This window comes from Myxine glutinosa, chromosome 14 (genome assembly GCF_964187855.1).
Source record: "Myxine glutinosa chromosome 14, kmMyxGlut1.1, whole genome shotgun sequence".
NCBI lineage: Eukaryota > Metazoa > Chordata > Myxini > Myxiniformes > Myxinidae > Myxine > Myxine glutinosa.
Window position 1 is genome coordinate 18,704,502 of NC_136274.1, and position 19,412 is coordinate 18,723,913.

Here is a 19,412-nt window from a genome sequence, read left to right on the forward strand (position 1 = left end):
TCCTCCGCACCCCTCCCTCCTCACACACTACTGCAGCCCCTTCCTCCAGACTGCCACCCTACCTCATCCACTCCTTCCTCCACCCTCCTCCCACCCCAACCCTCCCTCCACACTCCCATTCAACTCCCTCCTCCCACCATCCTCCTCCAGACTTCCACGCCTCCCTTTGGCCCCTCCCTCAAAATCTGCACTCATTGAGGGGATGTGGGAGGTTTCCTCCACTCGTAACTTCCTCAATGCCCATGTCAATACTTTGCGTGGAACCCTATCTAATGCTTTCTCCAGATCAACAAACCCAAGAAACAACTTCTTCCTCTTTTCCATGAACTTCTCCTGCAACTGCCTCACAAAAAAGAGCGCGTCTGTCGTTCCTCTTCCTGGCATAAATCCAAACTGCATTTCGTCGATCTTCACTTTCTTCCTTATCCTCCTCTCCAACACCCTTTCCAATACCTTCTTTCCATGCTCCAATAACTTTCTCGCTCGATATGAGCCACAGTCCAGAGGGTCACCTTTCCCCTTGTATAGAGGGACGAGGGCACTCAGGTCCCAATTCACTGGAATGCGGCCTTCTTTCACCAGCAGATTGCAGATCTCTGTCATTCTCTTCACACCCCAATTTCCCGCTGCCTTCAACATATCTCCCACAACTCCCGTCGGCCCTCCCACTTTTCTACTCTTCATTGCTTTTATCGCTTCCTCAACTTCCTTCTCGGTTATTTTCTCTGCCGGTCCTAAAACTGGGTTACTCTCTATGTTGCCATCACATTCATTCTCTGTATTCAACAGCATTTCCATATATCTCTTCCATCTTCCTTTAATTCCATCTGGGTCCACAACGATTTGTCCCACTTCATCCTTTAAGCAACTCACCCCAATCACATCACACCTCTCTTTCGCTATCTAGACCAGGGAACTTCGTGATATACCCACCACTAATTGCAATAGAAACCATTCAGGTGTTTTTCAACTTCAAATATACTATAGAATAACATACTAAAAGTCTCGGGAAATCGAAGTACAGGCTCATGCTTATTGTTCAAGTTGGCCGCCAAAATTCCCGCCAAAACTGAATTTTTTAAAATTGGTCCTATATACGCAAGTAAAAGTGCTAAAAATGTATATGAAACACCTAGACATATGTTGTTGGTGACAAGAAATCCATTTCTGACATTTTTAAACTGGTCACATATTTCAAATTAAAAATGGCTGCCAAAATTCCCTCCAAAACTGACAAATTTTAAAATTGGCCATATATACACAAGTAATGGTGCTAAAAATATATGTGAAACACCTACGTATATGTTGTTGGTAACAAGAAACCCATTTCTGACAAATGTTTTCAAACTGGTCACATATTTAAAATTCAAAATGGCCATGAAACTAATATATTTAGAGATAAAATCAAATATAAGCAATTACTTGTACTTCATATAATGAATCATTGGTTCAAAGGTAATGAAAGTGAATGAAATACATTGGATACACTGGCTTTGTTGTTGTCTTTAATAGTAAAGTGTTCTTTTCTTTTCTTTCACAGAGTAACTAGCTCATCATGGACAAGTGCATTTTCTGTGAAGAACCTTTATCCAATGGAGAGGCAACTTCCACATTTCGCCCAAAAGGATGTCAAGGCATTGCTAAAGCTAATGAGTTGCAGAACAGAAATATAAGTACGGTGCCTGGCCAACTTGTGCATGTCAAATGTCGGAAGAACTTTTTTTGCCCAAACAGCATAACCAGTGACAACAAAAAGCGAAGTCTTGACTCAATTTGTGACTCCAAGTAGTTCACAATGTGCACGTCGATCCACAAATATGGCATTCAATTACAAAGATAACTGCATATTTTGTGGTGTTTCCGATGCACAGAAATATAACAAACCAACACATAAAGTTTTCGCTGTCAGAACGATAGATTTCCAGAAAACGATATTGCAGGTATGCAATGAACGCAATGATTCATGGTCAGACACTGTTAGAGGTAGAATTGAGTACGCACAGGATCTACATGCTGCAGATACGTATTGCTTGCACCCGACAAACCTACACTGGCTGATGCAATATGGAAACAACTTCCTGATGCTTCCAAGACATCTAGCCTACCAAATGACCCACCAAATGATGTACAGTATGTCCTAGATGGTGGAGCTCTCTTACACAGACTTCCATGGAATGGTGGAGAGACATACAATGCCATTTGTAGTCGTTACGTCCAGTATGTTGCAGGCAAATATGACCCTTCCATCATTGTATTTGATGGTTATGAAGGTGGCCCGACCACGAAAGATGTTACACGTGGTAAACGGGCCAGAGGAAGTGTCAGTGTTTCCGTGCATTTTACTGGGGACATGGTGTGTTTGTTGAAGAGAGAAGACTTTCTGGCCAACAAGACCAATAAGCAACGATTCATAAATCTGCTCAGCGAACACTTTGAACACCATGGCACTGAAGTATTGCATGCAGAGGCTGATGCAGACGTCCTGATGGTGCAAACGACTATTGCATCTGCAGATAGAAAGAACTCTGTCCTCATTGGAGATGACACCGTCCTACTTGTGCTCCTCTGCGGTCAGGCATCAGAGACATCCTTTGACATTTATTTCAGACCTCAGCCAAAGTTGACTTCCAAGAAGCCACCCAGATGCTGGAACATCAAACTGGTCCAAAAGGCACTTGGACAAGATATTTGTGACAACCTTCTCTTTGCGCATGCCATACTTGGGTGCGATACTACATCCGGGTTGTTCGGCATTGGGAAACCCATGGCTCTGAACAAACTCAATAGGTCAAATGAATATTTCCGGCAGCAAGCTGCAGTCTTCAAAAACCCATGTGCCACACACGACGGCATAATGACAGCTGGAGAAAACGCCCTAGTTTGTTTGTACAATGGCAAACCTGGCGATAGACTGAACGCCCTTCGTCTGCAACGCTTCCACCAGAAGGTTTCATCCAGTACAACTTGTGTAAAACCTCGCAACTTGCCTCCCACATCGTCAGCAGCTCAGTACCATAGCCAGCATGTGTATCACCAAGTCCAGCAATGGAGTGGGGTAGATATGCGTGCCGAGGATTGGGGATGGAGGATCAGCGATGGGAAGATGTTTCCTGTTCAAACGAACTTGAAGCCTGCACCTGAGTATCTCCTGCAAGCGATCAACTGTTCCTGCAAGACAGACTGTAGAGGAAGATGCAGTTGCGTAAAGTATGGACTGCAATGTTCTCCAGTGTGTATAGAATGTAAAGGACTTCATTGCTCCAATGTGACTCTGCCTGATCAAGAAAGTGACTCTGATGATATGTAATGGTATCCAGCAGAGGTTTAGTATTCAGTGCACTCGATATTTTAACATGTTTCTAGAAAATGAAAGTACAAAACTAGTGTCGAGTATAATAACACTGCTCCTGCGCCGCTGTGCCCAGCATTTTGCTTAATTGTTGGTTTGATGCACCCCACTGGACGTGCCAATTTCATAAAATCTTTGTGAAACTTCACAGAGTGCAGTGCTGAATTCTGCAAGAGCTGCTAATGTCATGACCTAAATTAATATCCAATAGCAAACTGACAGTTTGGCGGCCATTTTGAATTTGAATTGAACAGTTTGTATATGTCAGAAATGGGTTGATTATATTCAATAACATATACCAACGTATTTCACATCTGTTTTAGCTGTATTACTTGCTGACAAGAAGGTAATATTCTAAAATTAGCAGTTTTGGTGGTTATTTTGGCAGTCATTTTGGCGGCCATTTTGAACTTGAAATATGTAACCAGTTTAAAAATGTCAGAAATGGGTTTCTTGTTACCAACAACATATATGTAGGTGTTCCACATATATTTTTAGCACTATTACTTGCGTATATATGGCCAATTTTAAAATTTGTCAGTTTTGGTGGGAATTTTGGCAGCCATTTTGAACTTGAAATATGTGACCAGTTTAAAAATGTCAGAAATGGGTTTCTTGTCACCAACAACATATGTCTAGATGTTTCATATACATTTTTAGCACTTTTACTTGCGTATATAGGGCCAATTTAAAAAAAAATCAGTTTTGGCGGGAATTTTGGCGGCCAACTAGAAAAAGAAGCATGAGCCTGTACTTCAATTTCCGGAGACTTTTAGTCTGTTATTCTATAGTATATTTGGAGTTGAAAAACACTTGAATGGTTTCTATTGCAATTAGTGGTGGGTTTGGCCATATAACTTATTCCCTGGTCTAATCTGCTTTGCAATCCTGAATACCGCTCTCTGACCCTCTTCCGAATCCAAGCGTTCTCCGACCATTTTCCTACATGCCTCCTGCGCCTTTGCTACCTCTTTTTTTGCAGCCTTCTTGGCTGCCTTATAACTTTCATGCTCTGCCCTTTCTGCTCCCATACCGTACCCTTCGCCTTCTGTCACTCCTTGAACATCTTCCTCTTCTCGTCAATCTTCTTTCCAACTTCATCATCCCACCACCATGTTTCCGAGTGCCTCAGTGGTCCTTTTGTCCATCCACATACCTCACCAACGGCTCCCAACAGACTACCTTTCATTGACATCCAACCACGTTCAAGCTCAACCACATCATCCTCTACCATACTCAGCCTCTCTTTTAAGGCCTCCCTCACTGTCACCTCTTTCAACCTCCACACCTTCATTCTCGGTTGGTACTTCACCCGCCGAGCTCTCCTCGCACCTTTCACCCTTATGTCGCAGACAACCAAGTGGTGCTGTGAAACAGCCTCCTCCCCCGGGATCACCTTTGTGTCCCGGAGGTGCCCCCTATCTCGCCTACGCACCAGCAGGTAGTCAACGGTTGTCGTCGACCCACCTGACGTGTATGTAACAAGCTTATTATCCTCTTTCTGGAACCGAGTATTACAAATCAACAAATCAGCTCCATCAGCAAACTCCAAAATCCTTTCACCTTCTCCATTTCTCACACCATATCCGTAACCCCCATGAACTCCCTCAAAACCGTACATACTCCTTCCCACCTCCCTTCCCGCCTTCCCACCGCCTCTTATGACACGCAGGGATACGGTGTACCTATTCTTAACCGGGGTACACACCGGTATTCAGACCAGTACACAAAACAACAAATGTTTACCTCTAAATACTTGTAGTTCTATAAAAGTGGAATTCAAGTGGGAAATTAGAGAAATTCAATTCAAAAACATATCAAGCGACAGAGAGCACACAAAATGTCAGCATATGCTTTGCCAACTTGGGCCAACATGGAGGAGTTCCAAACATCAGTTGTGATTCGACGTTGGAAGGTTTTTTTGGAGGTATATTTTATCGGTATATTCACATAACTATATTAATATAATGAAAGCAGATCACCCAAAAAAGTGAAATAATGTGATCCAGTGTATAAACAACTGAGTATGTAAAAAACAAGAGTCGTCTGTCTCGCTTGTAGAGTGCTTGCCAGTTCGCTTCAGACCTCAAGCAAGCACTCCAATAAAACGGTTGATAAGGAACGGCTGGCTTGGCAAGCAAAAGCAAGTTGATTGGTAGTGGAACACCACCTGCAAAAAGAAAAACTGGCGTAAATATTAAAATTTCAGAATTCACTCCAGATTTTGACACTTAATTAGCCCACATGCCCCGATCCTCAAAGCTGAAGACCGTTCCAATTGTATTCTTTAATTAGTCCATGAGAGTAGATCGGAGTTCCAACGCAAGGCATTTTTGAGCAGGCCGAATAAAATAAGAACCCAGCGATGTGACAGATAGTTGACCAAGATGGTGCGCCGCCATTTTGGTCAGGCTTATTTTGGGGTTTTTTTGTAATGTGCGCCCCCTAATTTGTTTCAAAAGGGGTGTTTAAATTTACCCAAACACCCAGTTTTCATTCCTGCACTCGTTCAGAGTTCCCTTAATATGCATGCAAAGTTCTGGTCTTCCAGCTTCCATGGTTTTTGAGTTATGGAGAAGACACTGACTAACACACACACACACACACACACACACACACACACACACACACACACACACACACACACACACACACACACACACACACACACACACACACACACACACACACACACACACACACACACACACACACACACACACACACACACACACACACACACACACACACACACATTATTATAGATTGTAATGTAGTCATCATGATGCCACTGGAATCTCCTTGGCCAACAGTTTCTGAATGATCTTTCTGAGACCGTTATGTTTCTGATTCACAGCGTCTGGTGAAGTCCATTAAACCAACATTTTCTGCTGTGAGAGAGAGCAATGAACTTAATCTCGGAAGCCAGGAACTACCTCCAGAAGATGTCGATCACCACAACGATGGAGGAGTACCTGGATAATGCATCTCACCAAATGCCTCTTTTTAATGAATATGATTGTGGCACAAACCATTTTGTAATTGTACAATTGACTGGTTATGCCACACCAAATGTCCATATTGTTAAAGTGTGTTCTCCAGGTTGGAGTTAGCAAAAACAATCAGATCAATTGTCCTTCATATGAAGTTATTCGTGTATGAGAGGCATTAAAAATATTCTACAAATTAGAAAATCAAAAATGCACTATTTAGCCTCGCCCATTCCTAAAGGGACACCAGAGGGTGTTTGTGTGTGTGTGTGTTTGTGTGTTTGTGTGTGTGCTTGTGTTGTCGGCGATCTCTCTGTGCCACTTATTATCTCTACTGCTTATAAAAGAAGTCTTCATTGTTTATCTGTTACTGAGTGATATCTGCGAGTTCACATTTAAATGAATTGTTCGCAATCATCATACAGGTCAACTTCGAAATACATGAACCACTGTCAATGTATTTTGCATTATATCTATAACATGGATGTCAGCACTTATTGGGTAATTGTTTTGCCTCGCACATTGATGAAGAAAAACTATTGTAATGGTGTTGTCTGTCAGTCAGGGGGAGAGTTCACACTATTTTTCAGATCTACTGTAATCTATCTACTCTGGGGGAGATTCTACATTGTTAAATGATCTGTGTTGTCATTATTTTGCAATACATAAGTGGAGAAAATTAGCAGGCTGGAAGGATCGCCAAGAGGTACACACACTCTCCTATAAACTCTGTAGCCTGGGTTTCAATCTCAGCCCAACTACAAACTGCCATCCTGGTATTTCACAGGTAGGTTGATTCGTCAATGCGTGTGCCGTCCCTCGGATCAACATGAAACGGGCGTCACATCTGCTGGCATTAGTTGGTGGGTGTTAAAGGTCAAACGTTATCCTTCACGAATAATATGTGAGCTGTCGCTGTTATAAGAAACGAATCCCTAATTCCTGCCCGAACCCTTAGGTTAACATCAGGCCTGATCAGCCTGTTCGTGAAAGACTTAGTCCAAGCTTCCCGAGGCCATCTCCACAAGAACATGGGAATAATTATGGCCAGTATAGAAGAGGAAGAAGAAGTAGAGATATTCATTGTCAAAAATGTTTTCGATGATTTGCATAAACTTATGGAATGAAAAATAAAGGTATATTGGGATGATTTGATGATTGCATCTTGTTTCTAAAACTCCATGACTGTTCCACAAAAATCGCAGCTGTGTACGAAGTTAGCGGTTCAGTTTGACATTTTAATACAAGTACACGCACACCCTGCGGGCGCAGTAGGAAGGATCATGTTATTATCCTCTCAGGGGTGTATATAGATTACAGTAGATCTCGGCTCGGGCATCAAGAACGTCAGGTTTCTTTCTTTCAGTTTGATGGGTTTTTTGGGGGGAGTTAAAAAAAAAAAATTAATATAGGGTCTAACAAGGGAAAATCAAATCAATAATCACAATAGGCCTATGCAATAAGGTAAAATAATGAGGTAAAATAAATCCTATTAAAACTAAGGCGCCTCGCTCTCAATCACGGTCACAGACAGGGAAAAGGGACGCAAAACCAGGCGACTTATCTTTGTTGTGGCAATTGGGGAGCGCGAATGTGGAGCACGGAGGTGGTGTTGAGGTGGGCAGGACGATGGACAAGGTGAGGCGACAGCTGGACGACAAAGAGAAGATGAGGAGACGAGCAGGATGATGAACAGGCAGCAGGCAGACAAAAAGAGGCCCAGGACCAAGGCAGGCAGGACGACCTTCTTTCAGCTCTCCTCACTCCCAATTCTCTGCAGAACTATCCAAGTTTTCCTCACAAAACAGTGAGCTGATGAGCTCCTCAACGCACTCAACCAGCCAAATTCAAATTCTTCTCCTCAGGCTGAGAACTCTCCTAACGAGCAAGCTCTCCTCAAATATATGGCGCAATCCTCCCAGAACAGTTCCCGCATCTTTTTAGCACTTCAAACTCACTCAATTCTCCTCAAAGAACTCTCTTCCCGCGGCTCCCTCCTCGTCTCCCTGGACAACGCTTGCCCCTCCTCCAGCTGTTGAGCTCCACCCCCGTCCATGCAACGATGACAGCACTGCCCCTCTCCTTCTGCCAGGCAGAATGTTGCCCAGCACGCCCGGCGGAGGTTTACATGCGGTTTTACACACATTTCCTGAACTTTAATTCCTTTCTATCTACGCACAAGCACCACCCTCATATCGTGCACATTTAAACACAACCTTAAGCTACATTTTCCTTGCTTATGTACATCGAGATGCTACTACACGTGTTACACTCGTGGGGTGGATTGTTTAAGGATGGTACATTGGAACACTCATGGGGCTGGGCTTGCAATTTTTAGAAGCTGTGATCGTTGGGGTGTACCTTATGTGAAATTCCGGGCCGGCTGAAACCACATTTGCTCTTTTCTTTTTTTCTCCCCTTTCACTTTATTTTTATTCTTTTGTTGAAAGAAAAACACAGATCTTCCTTATCGACTTTCTCCCTCCCACCGGAGCTCTACATAATTGAATAGAGAAATAACCTTTGGGAAGAAAGAAAGAAGAGTGCGTCGGATCGGTGGAGAAAGGCGAAAACCTCACGCAGCACGTACGGTCCAAGTTTTGATGAGAAACTCGGCCTGTGTGAGCTTTTTGAGGATTTTTGATTAATCTCTCTGAGGGCTGCCTGTTGGAGGGACAGTCGGTGCAGGAGAGATTTGGGTGGAGGAGGCTTATCTCGGTGCACGTGGGATCGATCGTGAGGAAGTGGGAGAGGGAGCCAGAAGCTTGTGCTCCACATCAAGTTTCGTCTGAGCCGGCCGGAGGCAACGTGAGGCTTCATGGTCTTGCAGGAACTGCTCTGGGCAAGTCGTTCATAGAGTTTGAAGACACCAACTGTCTGAAATATTGTCTGAATCTGTCTGAAAACATAGAAGTCTGAAATATTGGGGCACTATCACGGACCAAAGGCAATGGGCCACTTTGGGGTAAATAAAACGCTAAAGAAGATCCGGAATTTTTTTTATTGGATCCATTGCAAAAGAGACGTGAAGGCCTGGTGTCGCAACTGTGATAAATGTTCTGCTAAGAAGGGCCCCTCGAGGAAAGAATTAGCCCCGTTGCAATTTTACCAAGTGGGCGCACCCCTGGAGAGAGTGGCCGTGGATATTACAGGACCCTTTCCAGAAACCGCCTGGGGAAACCGGTACATCCGAGTCGCTATGGACTACTTTACGAAGTGGCCCGAGGCTTATGCATTGGCAAGTATGGATGCGAATACAGTTGCGCGGGCACTTGGGGACGGTTTCTTCACCCGGTACGGCATCCCTTCTGAGCTACATTCAGATCAGGGAAGCAATTTTGAGTCTGAGGTTTTTCGAGCAATGTGCGCTCTTCTAGGTATACAGAAAACTCGATCCACTCCTTACCATCCTCAATCTGATGGCATGGTAGAATGTTTCAATCGAACCCTCGGTACCCAGCTGGCAATGTATGTGAATGATACTCACACCGACTAGGATGTGGGGTTACCACTGATTCTACTGTCATGCAGAATGGCGGTGAGCGAAGCCACCGGTTGCACACCCGCACTCCTGATGTATGGTCGAGAACTAAGACTCCCCCCAGATTTGATTTACGGAGGACCACCCGATTAACACGTCCAGACCTGGCCCCACTATGTCGAAGGCCTACAACGTGATATTGAACAGGCACATCAGTTTGCTCAGGACAGGTTGCAGCGCTCCGGACAGCGCATGAAAACTAGGTACGACACACAAGCCCGGGGAAAGCAGTTTAAAGAGGGAGACCTGGTGTGGGTGAGCAACATGAGGCGGCGGAGAGGGCTCTGTCGCAAGTTTGCCAATCGTTGGCAGGGTCCGTGTCTCGTGATGAGCAAGATAATGACGTCATTTATCGCGTGCGGCAGGGACAGCGAGTTGCGGCACGCGTCCTCCACCGGAAGAGGCTGAGGGAATATAATGGGGACTCCATCCCTCAGTGGGTACGACTCAGCCAAAATAAGTTGGGGAAAAGCTCGAAAACCCACACCCCAAATAACTGCACCCCACAACAGCATGACCCAGGAGATGGAATCGGTAATAACAATTTGGCCGGCCAAAGTGGAAGGGGAAAACGCAATATTCAGCGTCCAGCTTATCTCCGTGACTATGACTTGACTTGAGAGGATGCAGGTATAGGTCTATTGGGAGGGGTTGTTGTCCTTGTTCCCCACTTCCCTCCCCTAGTTTCGGCGGAAGCTACTGGCAATATTCTGCGTGGCGTTCCCCCATTTTCGCCTCAAGCTTGGAAAAGAGAGGAGGGATGCAAGTTTGTTACCTTGCTTGCTGTCGCTTGAATCCTGTATCATCAGGACGCAACAGTTGTTGTTTTGTTGTTGTTGTTGTTGTTTATTAGTATTATTATTATTTTTAACTGTGCCATGCGACTCCATTGTGATGGAGGACCATGCTCCCTATGTTTTGAATTTTGTGTAAGTATATGTTCTGTGTTATAGGACTAAACAGGGGTGTGGAACAGAGAACCCGCATTTGCTTCGATTCAATTATATTGTAACGAATTTGGAAAGTGTAAAGAATGTGAGAAGTGGTTTGCTGTGTTTTAACTGGCCCTCGTAGAGTAAATAAGATCGAAAGACGTCCCCCTAGTTAATTCCATGAACCTACAGACAGGCCACGATATATCTTTTTTAAATAGCTTATTTCCTTATTCTATGTAGGCTAAATATGTGTTTCCCACTAGATTGACTCTGCATTGCATCAAACGAAATAAGCGTAGGCCCCTCCGATGATCCATGGCAGCTAAAGTGCCAGGGATTCCCCCACTTGAGCTTTGACAGCAACCGTTTATTGCAGTACTGAACTGCTGTGCAACGTGACGGCGCATTACCTGCAGCTGCTGACCGGTTTTCGACATTTGCAGCCATTACGAACAAGGGGAGTGGCTAGAGAAGACGGGTCGCCCCCCTCGTCATAGGGGGGAGGAGTAAGTCGGCCCCGCTCATCCAACCCAGAACAAGGGGTTTGGCTAAGAGAGGGCGGAGCGGGAACCCCCGAGAAAGTGCGCGAAGGTTCGGTGAGAAACCAATATAAACCGCCGCGGGACGCACTCCGTCCTCTTGCTCTGACCCCGTCCTCTTGCTCTGACCCCGTCCTCTTGCTTGCTGTCGCTCGTTGTTGCTGGGGAAAAGGAAGACGCCTGAACGAGCAGGTGTGACCGAGCCTGCGAGCCATCGTGTGACCAGCTGCGCTGCAGCTAAGAGGACGCAGGCCACGAAAAGGGCGCGCCAGGCAGCAATCCACGCTGGACCCTCCATTGCCTCCCAAAACAACCATCCATCCTCAAGCCATACCTGCCTGCAATTTCCCCCGTGTAAGTGTGAACGTCGTCTGTCTTGAATGTTGTCCTGGGGTTTATAAGTAAACTGCATAGTATAAGCTAATGATTTCCCTGTGTCACCTGCTTCTTCCATCCATTGCTTGTAAATAACTTGATTGCTCCTTTTTGCTTGTGTGTGTATAATAAATCTGTTCTTCCTCTGTACTCTGTCTTCCTCCTCTCTTCCTTCTCTTTCGGTCGCTTTAGAGGTTTCCAAATGGAATACCTGTGGCGCTATTTGGTCAACGTTTGGGGGAGTCGGGCTAATCGGGGATCCTGTAACGGTCGCGGTTGACCATCCGCTCGGCCCAAAGTAACATCTTGTCCGCGACCCATAACAATTGGTGTCTAGGAGTGGGATACGAGGCCCGAACCAAATTTTTAAAACGTGTAGAAAATAAATTTGGTCAAAATTACGAGCTGCCGAAATTTTGTTGTTTTATAAAACCCGAATTTTGAGATCGCGCCATGGACAATCAAGGCAATCAGATGTCGGTGGGGGAGATAGACCGGTTAGGGGTAACCCAGGACCTTGGGGAAATGCTTGTGGAGGAAAGGGAGGAGGAGAACGATGGCAATGTGGTTGAGGGAGTATCAGGCGCACAAAATGGCGCCCTCGCGCACGTGGTTGAAGAGGCACAAAATGGCGCCTCGCACATGGCGGCGAGAGCCGCGCCCTCTGTACCAACGGGTAAAGTCATGCAATCATTTATGGCTGGAATGGCGGCCCTTATGGCCGAGATGAGGGAGCAAGTCAAAAATGACTGGGGAAACCAAATTAAAGAAATAACTGAGGGAATGGCGAGGGACAGAGTCGCATATGAGGTAAGGGAAGCGGAGAGGGACAGAGACCGCAGGTTGGGCGAAAGGGTCCCAGGGGTGCACGACGAGGTAAAGCGGGGCGAGAAGCGCTGGTTGGGCGAAGTGGAGAAAAGCGCGGGTAAAATGACAGAGGTAGAAATCGCGACCCGGGGTATGGGGCAGCCGGCGACCGCTGAAGTAGAGGGAATTTTAATAAAGCCAGCGGTCGAAAAAGCAAAAGTAGCGGGTATAGTTAAAATTGAAGAGACGACGGAGATAGCCCGGGAATTGCAGGGAGAAATGGAAAATGTGCAAAGTCCCTGCTCACATCAAGATGCTGTGCTTAATAACACCAATGAAAGTTTGCAGGTGGTGTTGGAGCGAAGGAGGAGGATCCCCCAGGTGAGTCGTGCTGTGTATTGTGCGGGGAGATTTTGTAGAAGGATGTTTGACGACAAGAGAATTGTCGCGCGATTGGGATCAAGGAAGCACCCGGGCGTTGGTGAAGGGTCGCTTGTGAAAAAAAAGTGTGCGTCAAGGGATGAGCGTGTTACGAAGCGCGAGTGTGATACCGAGTGCGAGCGAGAATGCACGTCGGGGTGTACGGAGTGTGACACAGGGAGTGAGAGCAATACTGAGTGTACGTGCAGGGGGGAGTGTGACACGGAGAGCAAGGTGGTGGTGGAACGTGTGCGAGGAAGCACACCTGAGTTGGTCGTGGCGCGGGTGTGGGAGAGCCCATGTGAGCGCGTTAGTGGGTGGATGCCAGAGTGCACGCCCATGGTGAGTGTTACGGAGGACGTAACGGAGGAGAGGTGTGGACCGAGGTGTGCGCAAGAGTGTGCGCGAGGGGAGTGGTGTGTAACAGGGAGAGCGTTGGTGGAATGTACGGACGGCGTTGGAATGCCGGGTTTTGTGAGGGTGAAAGGGGTAGCGTATGCGTGTGAGCATGCCGGTGAAGCATCGACGGTAACCGGGTTAGCGGTTAGAGCGACGGATAGCCGATGCGAGCACTCGGTGCGAGGAGCCCTTTGTTGGATGCGAGGCCCGGCGCGGATCGAAGCTGCGTCGTTTCTCTTCGAAGCGTCGTTGCCGATTCGGGCTTGGCCCCGCCCCGCACGGTCGAGTCCGGGCCTTGTCGGGCCAGGCGACCGGTCCGGATCAAGGGCGAGTGGGAGGAAGCGGCACGGTGCCCCCTCGTGGGGACGGGGTTCCGACCGAGGGAGATTGAGCCATCGGGCCCGGGACCGCAAGGTGCCGCGCCGAGATGGTGCGTGGAATCTCGGGCCGACCAAACCACCTCCCTTGAACCGAAAGCCGGACGAATTCAACCTGCAGGCGACCAAACCACCCGAATTCATTGCTCGGCTTTGCGAAGCCGAGTTTAATGATGTCATGACGCACCGAGGCTAGGATATAGTGGACTGTGATGATGGTGATAGTGATCGTGATCGTGATTTGATACGAAATTTAGAAAAGTGAATAGAATTGGCAGTAAATAGAAAATTTTTGATTGGTTGGAATTTGGTAAGCAAAATTTATAGTGGGACCTCCCCGATGTGGTGGGATGGGCAATCCACCATCCCTCACAACGGGGGGGGGGGGGGCAAAGGAGCACTAGGTTTATGGGGTTTATGGCAGTGAAAACTAGCGGGGGGGTTAGGATATTGTGTGTAGGGATCTAGCGAAGATGACATTAGGTAACGTTAAGGTTAGTTAGTGACAATGATACCTGTAGTGGGGACGCAGGTAGATTAGTGTGGATGATAATGACGTGGTATGTGCTTAGTTTAAAGGGAAGACGGGGAGCACTAAGTTAGCAGGGCAACAGGTAGTTCAGATGATGCCGTGTGAGTGTTGGAGGTGTATTCAAGTGTATTGAGCAGTGTGTGAGGAACAGGTGTGATTGAACAGGTGTGATTGCACAGGTGTGCAACTGGACAGGTGTGTGGAGCAGTGTATGAGGGAGTAGTGGTGATTGCGTGTGGTGTTGACCAAATGGTCCAGGAAGGAAGGAGGGTGCAGGTGGCACCAGGTGTGAGTGCACAGGTGTGCACCAACAGGTGTATGGAGAATGGTTGTGTGGAAGACGTGGTGTGGAATAAATGGAGTATTGGAATGGATGGTCGTGGAGTGAGTAGGATGGGAACTGTGGAGTGGAGTGGATGGTGCGGAGGTGTGAATGGGGGAAGAGTGGACCCCCATCACGGATACCCGGGGCGGGTAGTGTAAGTGTTAGGTAGAGGGTATAGGTAAATTGTGGTTGGATATTGGCATCTGTGGTGCGGGTGAGAGAATGGTATTTGGATGGGTGCATTAGTGTTGTGGAAATGGCTGGGCGTGTAGCCTGTTAGTGTGTGTAGTTGGTTTGGGCACTCCACCACTGTGAGGACGTCGGCCAGGTGAGGCCGCAGGTGGGCTCTGGGAGCCGGTAGAGTTGTTGTGGATGGGGCCCGAGGATCCGGAGGACGGGCCCGGGTAGCCCAGTGCCAGAGGGCACCAAGGGGTGACAGAGCCAGGAGGGGCCTTCCCCAGTTAGATAGGTTAGGGTGAGGAGCTAGGTAAGCTCAGGTGGCAACTGCAGTGGTGGAGGTGTGCAGGTGGGTAGACCTGCTGGGAGAGCTACACGTCACAGCCCAGAAATTGTGCAAGGGCACCGGGAGATGAATCGGGGGAGTGAGACCCCAAATTGAGAAGCACCACAGTTTGGTCAATGGGAATTTGGTTTTTAGAACCCATAGTGTAAGTTGGCCAATGGATTGGCAGGGAAAGACCCCGGGTAGTGTAAAGTGTGTTAATGTCATTTAGAGGATAGTTAGGATTGGAGTCTCCTCGCACCATCTGCATCCACTCACCTGAGGTGACAGGTACTCCGCACCATGCCATGTTTAATTATTTTTGATGCAAATGTTTGGATTGTGAGACGCATCATGACGTGGGTGTGACATTGTGCTTGATGTTCCATCTCTTCCTCCTTATGAGGATTGATGATGAATTGGGTGATGGCAAATTTTGAAGTAGAGGGATTGGAGACGAATTTGGTGTAGAAGGGAAAGATGGGGAAGACAAGACGTAGTGACGAATTTGTAAAGGTGTAAATTGTTGTAAATATGGGGTAAGGGCAAGGGTAGTGTAGGTGACAGGGGGGGGGGGGGTGACGTACGGTAGGGACGAGTTTTTCTCACTTCGCTCTCCGTACGCACTTCACCCTGCATTGCCTTTATTGACGTGTACCCTTGTGACCTTACCCCTCGCTCATTTGTCTTCCCCCCTTTTGTCTCCCACTTGAGGACCTGTGCGCCATTGGGCGCCGAGGGGAGTGTGCGTGAGGTGGCCATTGTGCGCACGAGATTCTCAGAACCAGCATGCATTGCGTTGATGTACCACTTTATGGACCGCTGTTCTGCGGCCAAGTACCACTTGATGGACCCCAGGTTCTGGGGCAGGGCACCTCTGTTGGAGACCGGCCATAGTGGCCAGGGAATCTTGCTTGCGGACCTCGGTAAGGTGGCACCTATGCCAAACAGGTGGACCACCCTTAGTTGGCCCCTGAGGCCCTAAATAAAAATGAACACAAGTTGTGCTTTTTATTATTTCCAAGTAGGCCGCATGAAGCCAGAAGACGTCGGGAAGAACATCGGCCCAGCAGAAAAAGAGAAGACCACCACCAGTTGTTTTGTTGTGTTTATTATGAACAGTGGTGACTGTGCACCGAGTGGTGCTTTTGGTGCTTTGTGGTGCTTTTGGTGCTTTTGGATGCTTTGGTGGTATTGGTACTGGTGCATCGATGCAATGCGTGCTGTCTCCTCCCTCCCAACAGGAATTTCTTTTTCTTGTTCCCTAAAAAGGAAAAAAACACAGGTCCTGGGTTGCGTTGTAAATAAGAAATAACGTCACTGTAAATAATGCTCCCCACCATAAATGTATAGTTTGAGAACAATTCCGTAATTCGGTTAGCTGTGGGCTTGAGTCTGTTAGACAGGGTGCAATGCAATAGGGGGACATACTTATTTGTGTTTTAAAATCGTCACACTCAGGGTCAGGTTAAAAGTAGAGGGAACTACACCTACGTGTCACACTAAATTAAAGTTGTAGGCCCGGGACGGCCCTGAAGAAAGGAGGGTGCAGTGTAACGAATTTGGAAAGTGTAAAGAATGTGAGAACTGGTTTGCTGTGTTTTAACTGGCCCTCGTAGAGTAAATAAGATCGAAAGACGTCCCCCTAGTTAATTCCATGAACCTACAGACAGGCCACGATATATCTTTTTTAAATAGCTTATTTCCTTATTCTATGTAGGCTAAATATGTGTTTCCCACTAGATTGACTCTGCATTGCATCAAACGAAATAAGCGTAGGCCCCTCCAATGATCCATGGCAGCTCAAGTGCCAGGGATTCCCCCACTTGAGCTTTGACAGCAACCGTTTATTGCAGTACTGAACTGCTGTGCAACGTGATGGCGCATTACCTGCAGCTGCTGACCGGTTTTCGACATTTGCGGCCATTACGAACAAGGGGAGTGGCTAGAGAAGACGGGTCGCCCCCCTCGTCATAGGGGGGAGGAGTAAGTCAGCCCCGCTCATCCAACCCAGAACAAGGGGTTTGGCTAAGAGAGAGCGGAGCGGTAACCCCCGAGAAAGTGCGCGAAGGTTCGGTGAGAAACCAATATAAACAGCCGCGGGACGCACTCCGTCCTCTTGCTCTGACCCCGTCCTCTTGCTCTGACCCCGTCCTCTTGCTCTGACCCCGTCCTCTTGCTTGCTGTCGCTCGTTGTTGCTGGGGAGAAGGAAGACGCCTGAACGAGCAGGTGTGACCGAGCCTGCGAGCCATCGTGCGACCAGCTGCGCTGCAGCTAAGAGGACGCAGGCCACGAAAAGGGCGCGCCAGGCAGCAATCCACGCTGGACCCTCCATTGCCTCCCAAAACAACCATCCATCCTCAAGCCATACCTGCCTGCAATTTCCCCCATGTAAGTGTGAACGTCGTCTGTCTTGAATGTTGTCCTGGGGTTTATAAGTAAACTGCATAGTATAAGCTAATGATTTCCCTGTGTCACCTGCTTCTTCCATCCATTGCTTGTAAATAACTTGATTGCTCCTTTTTGCTTGTGTGTGTATAATAAATCTGTTCTTCCTCTGTACTCTGTCTTCCTCCTCTCTTCCTTCTCTTTCGGTCGCTTTAGAGGTTTCCAAATGGAATACCTGTGGCGCGATTTGGTCAACGTTTGGGGGAGTCGGGCTAATCGGGGATCCTGTAACGGTCGCGGTTGACCATCCGCTCGGCCCAAAGTAACATCTTGTCCGCGACCCGTAACAATATAGTCGAGCCGGAACGGCTCTGGAAGCAGGATGGGAGCAGTGTTACACTCGTGGGGTGGATTGTTTAAGGATGGTACACTCATGGGGCTGGGTTTGCAATGACGAGAAGCTTTGATCGTTGGGGTGTAATTTGTTAGTGTGTGTGTTCGTGTGTGTGACACAAGAGGGTGTTAGTGTGTGTGTTTGTATGTGAGTGTGTGTTTGTATGTGAGTGTGTTTGTATGTGAGTGTGTTTGCATGTGAGTGTGTTCGTATGTGAGTGTGTTTGTATGTGAGTGTGTGTTTGTATGTGAGTGTGTGTGCTTGTGTTGGTATCTCTGAACCATTTCTTATCTGTACTGATCATAAAAGAGGTTATAATTGTTTATCTACAAGTGAGTGATATCTGCTAGTTTGCATTTAAATTAATTGATAGTAATTATTAGACAGGTTAACTTCGAAATACATGAATCATTACCAATGTATTTTTCATGATATATATGGATCTGGGAACTTTTTTGCCCAGCACATTGTCGAAGAAAAACTATTGGAGCGGTTTTGTCTGTCAGTGAGAGGGAGAGATGGCGTCATTTCTCAGATCTACTGTGATCTATCTGCCCTGGGGAGGTTCTGCAATGTTAAATGATCTGTGTTGGCATTATTTTGCAATCCATAAGTGGACACCAGGGTTGGATCAAGGATTTTTAGGTTGGGTGGGGGTGGGGGGGGATGGGGGGAGGGGGAACAACAAAAATACATTGTATTGAAAAAGATAATTTCGCCAAGCAGAGCGAGGGAGACATTTTTTTGTGGACTATTCTAAATATAGATAAAGATGATGGGAATAGAGCCTGTGATTGATGCTGTGAATAGGACCAGGTTGAGACGGTTTGGTCATGTGTTGAGGAAGGATGAAAGTGACTGGTTGAGAAGAGTGATGGAAATGAATGTAGAAGGAAGTAGAGGACGGGGCAGACCGAGAAAGACTTGGCTAAAGATGGTGGAAGAAGAAATGCGGGCAAGGGGGTTAACAAGGAGAGATGCAGAAAATAGGGCAAAATGGAGGCAATCTCAGTTCCTTCCACCGAGCTCAAAACAAGTGTGTGTCTACCCTCAGGAGTGCCAGGATGCACTATCTCTCCACTCTCAAGATTGAACTCTCAAACCTGTCTCCTTCCTCCAAATCCTGGTGTCATCTGGTCAAATCCGTTTCTGGTGTTTGTTCCCCCTACATCCCCTCCCTTACCTCAAATGGCTACACAGTTTACACCGCACGTGACAAAGCCGAATGCCTCAACTCTGTGTTTGCCTCAAAATCTTGTGTCCCAAACCCATCTCTCTCTGTTCCCACCTTTCCCAGTCGAACCCAACTGCTCCTGGACTGTGTCCTCTCCTGACAAGGTGGAGAAGTTTTTTTATCAAACCTCGACTCTGATTCTGCAACCGGACCAGATGGCATCAGCCCACGGGTCCTAAAATCCTGCTCTGCCACTCTATCTCACCCTCTCTCTGTTCTTTTCACCCTCTCTTTTGCTCAAGGTCATCTGCCAGCATCTTGGAAATCAGCAAACATTACCGCTTTACACAAAAAGGTGCAAAAA

The 19,412-nt window shown here is 47.1% G+C and overlaps 2 protein-coding genes across 15 annotated transcripts in view; one reads left to right on the plus strand and one right to left on the minus strand.

The window, feature by feature from the left end:
* Window positions 1–7,489, plus strand: part of LOC137439463 (sodium- and chloride-dependent GABA transporter ine-like) — a 234,626-nt gene extending 227,137 nt beyond the window's left edge. For 4 of the 5 annotated variants that reach the window (XR_013621313.1, XR_013621316.1, XM_078767908.1 and 1 more), the window contains one exon: window positions 6,207–7,489. Coding sequence is in view for 2 of the 5 variants with exons in the window: in XM_078767908.1 (XP_078624034.1) it covers window positions 6,207–6,332 (126 nt within the window). In the remaining 3 variants the exon portion in view is untranslated. The remainder of the gene's footprint in view (window positions 1–6,206) is intronic. The other variant, XR_013621315.1, reaches the window with a different exon arrangement.
* The window catches only part of LOC137439459 (multidrug and toxin extrusion protein 1-like), a 649,989-nt gene that overhangs the window by 417,416 nt on the left and 213,161 nt on the right, over window positions 1–19,412 (minus strand). The gene's annotated exons all lie outside the window — the stretch shown is intronic.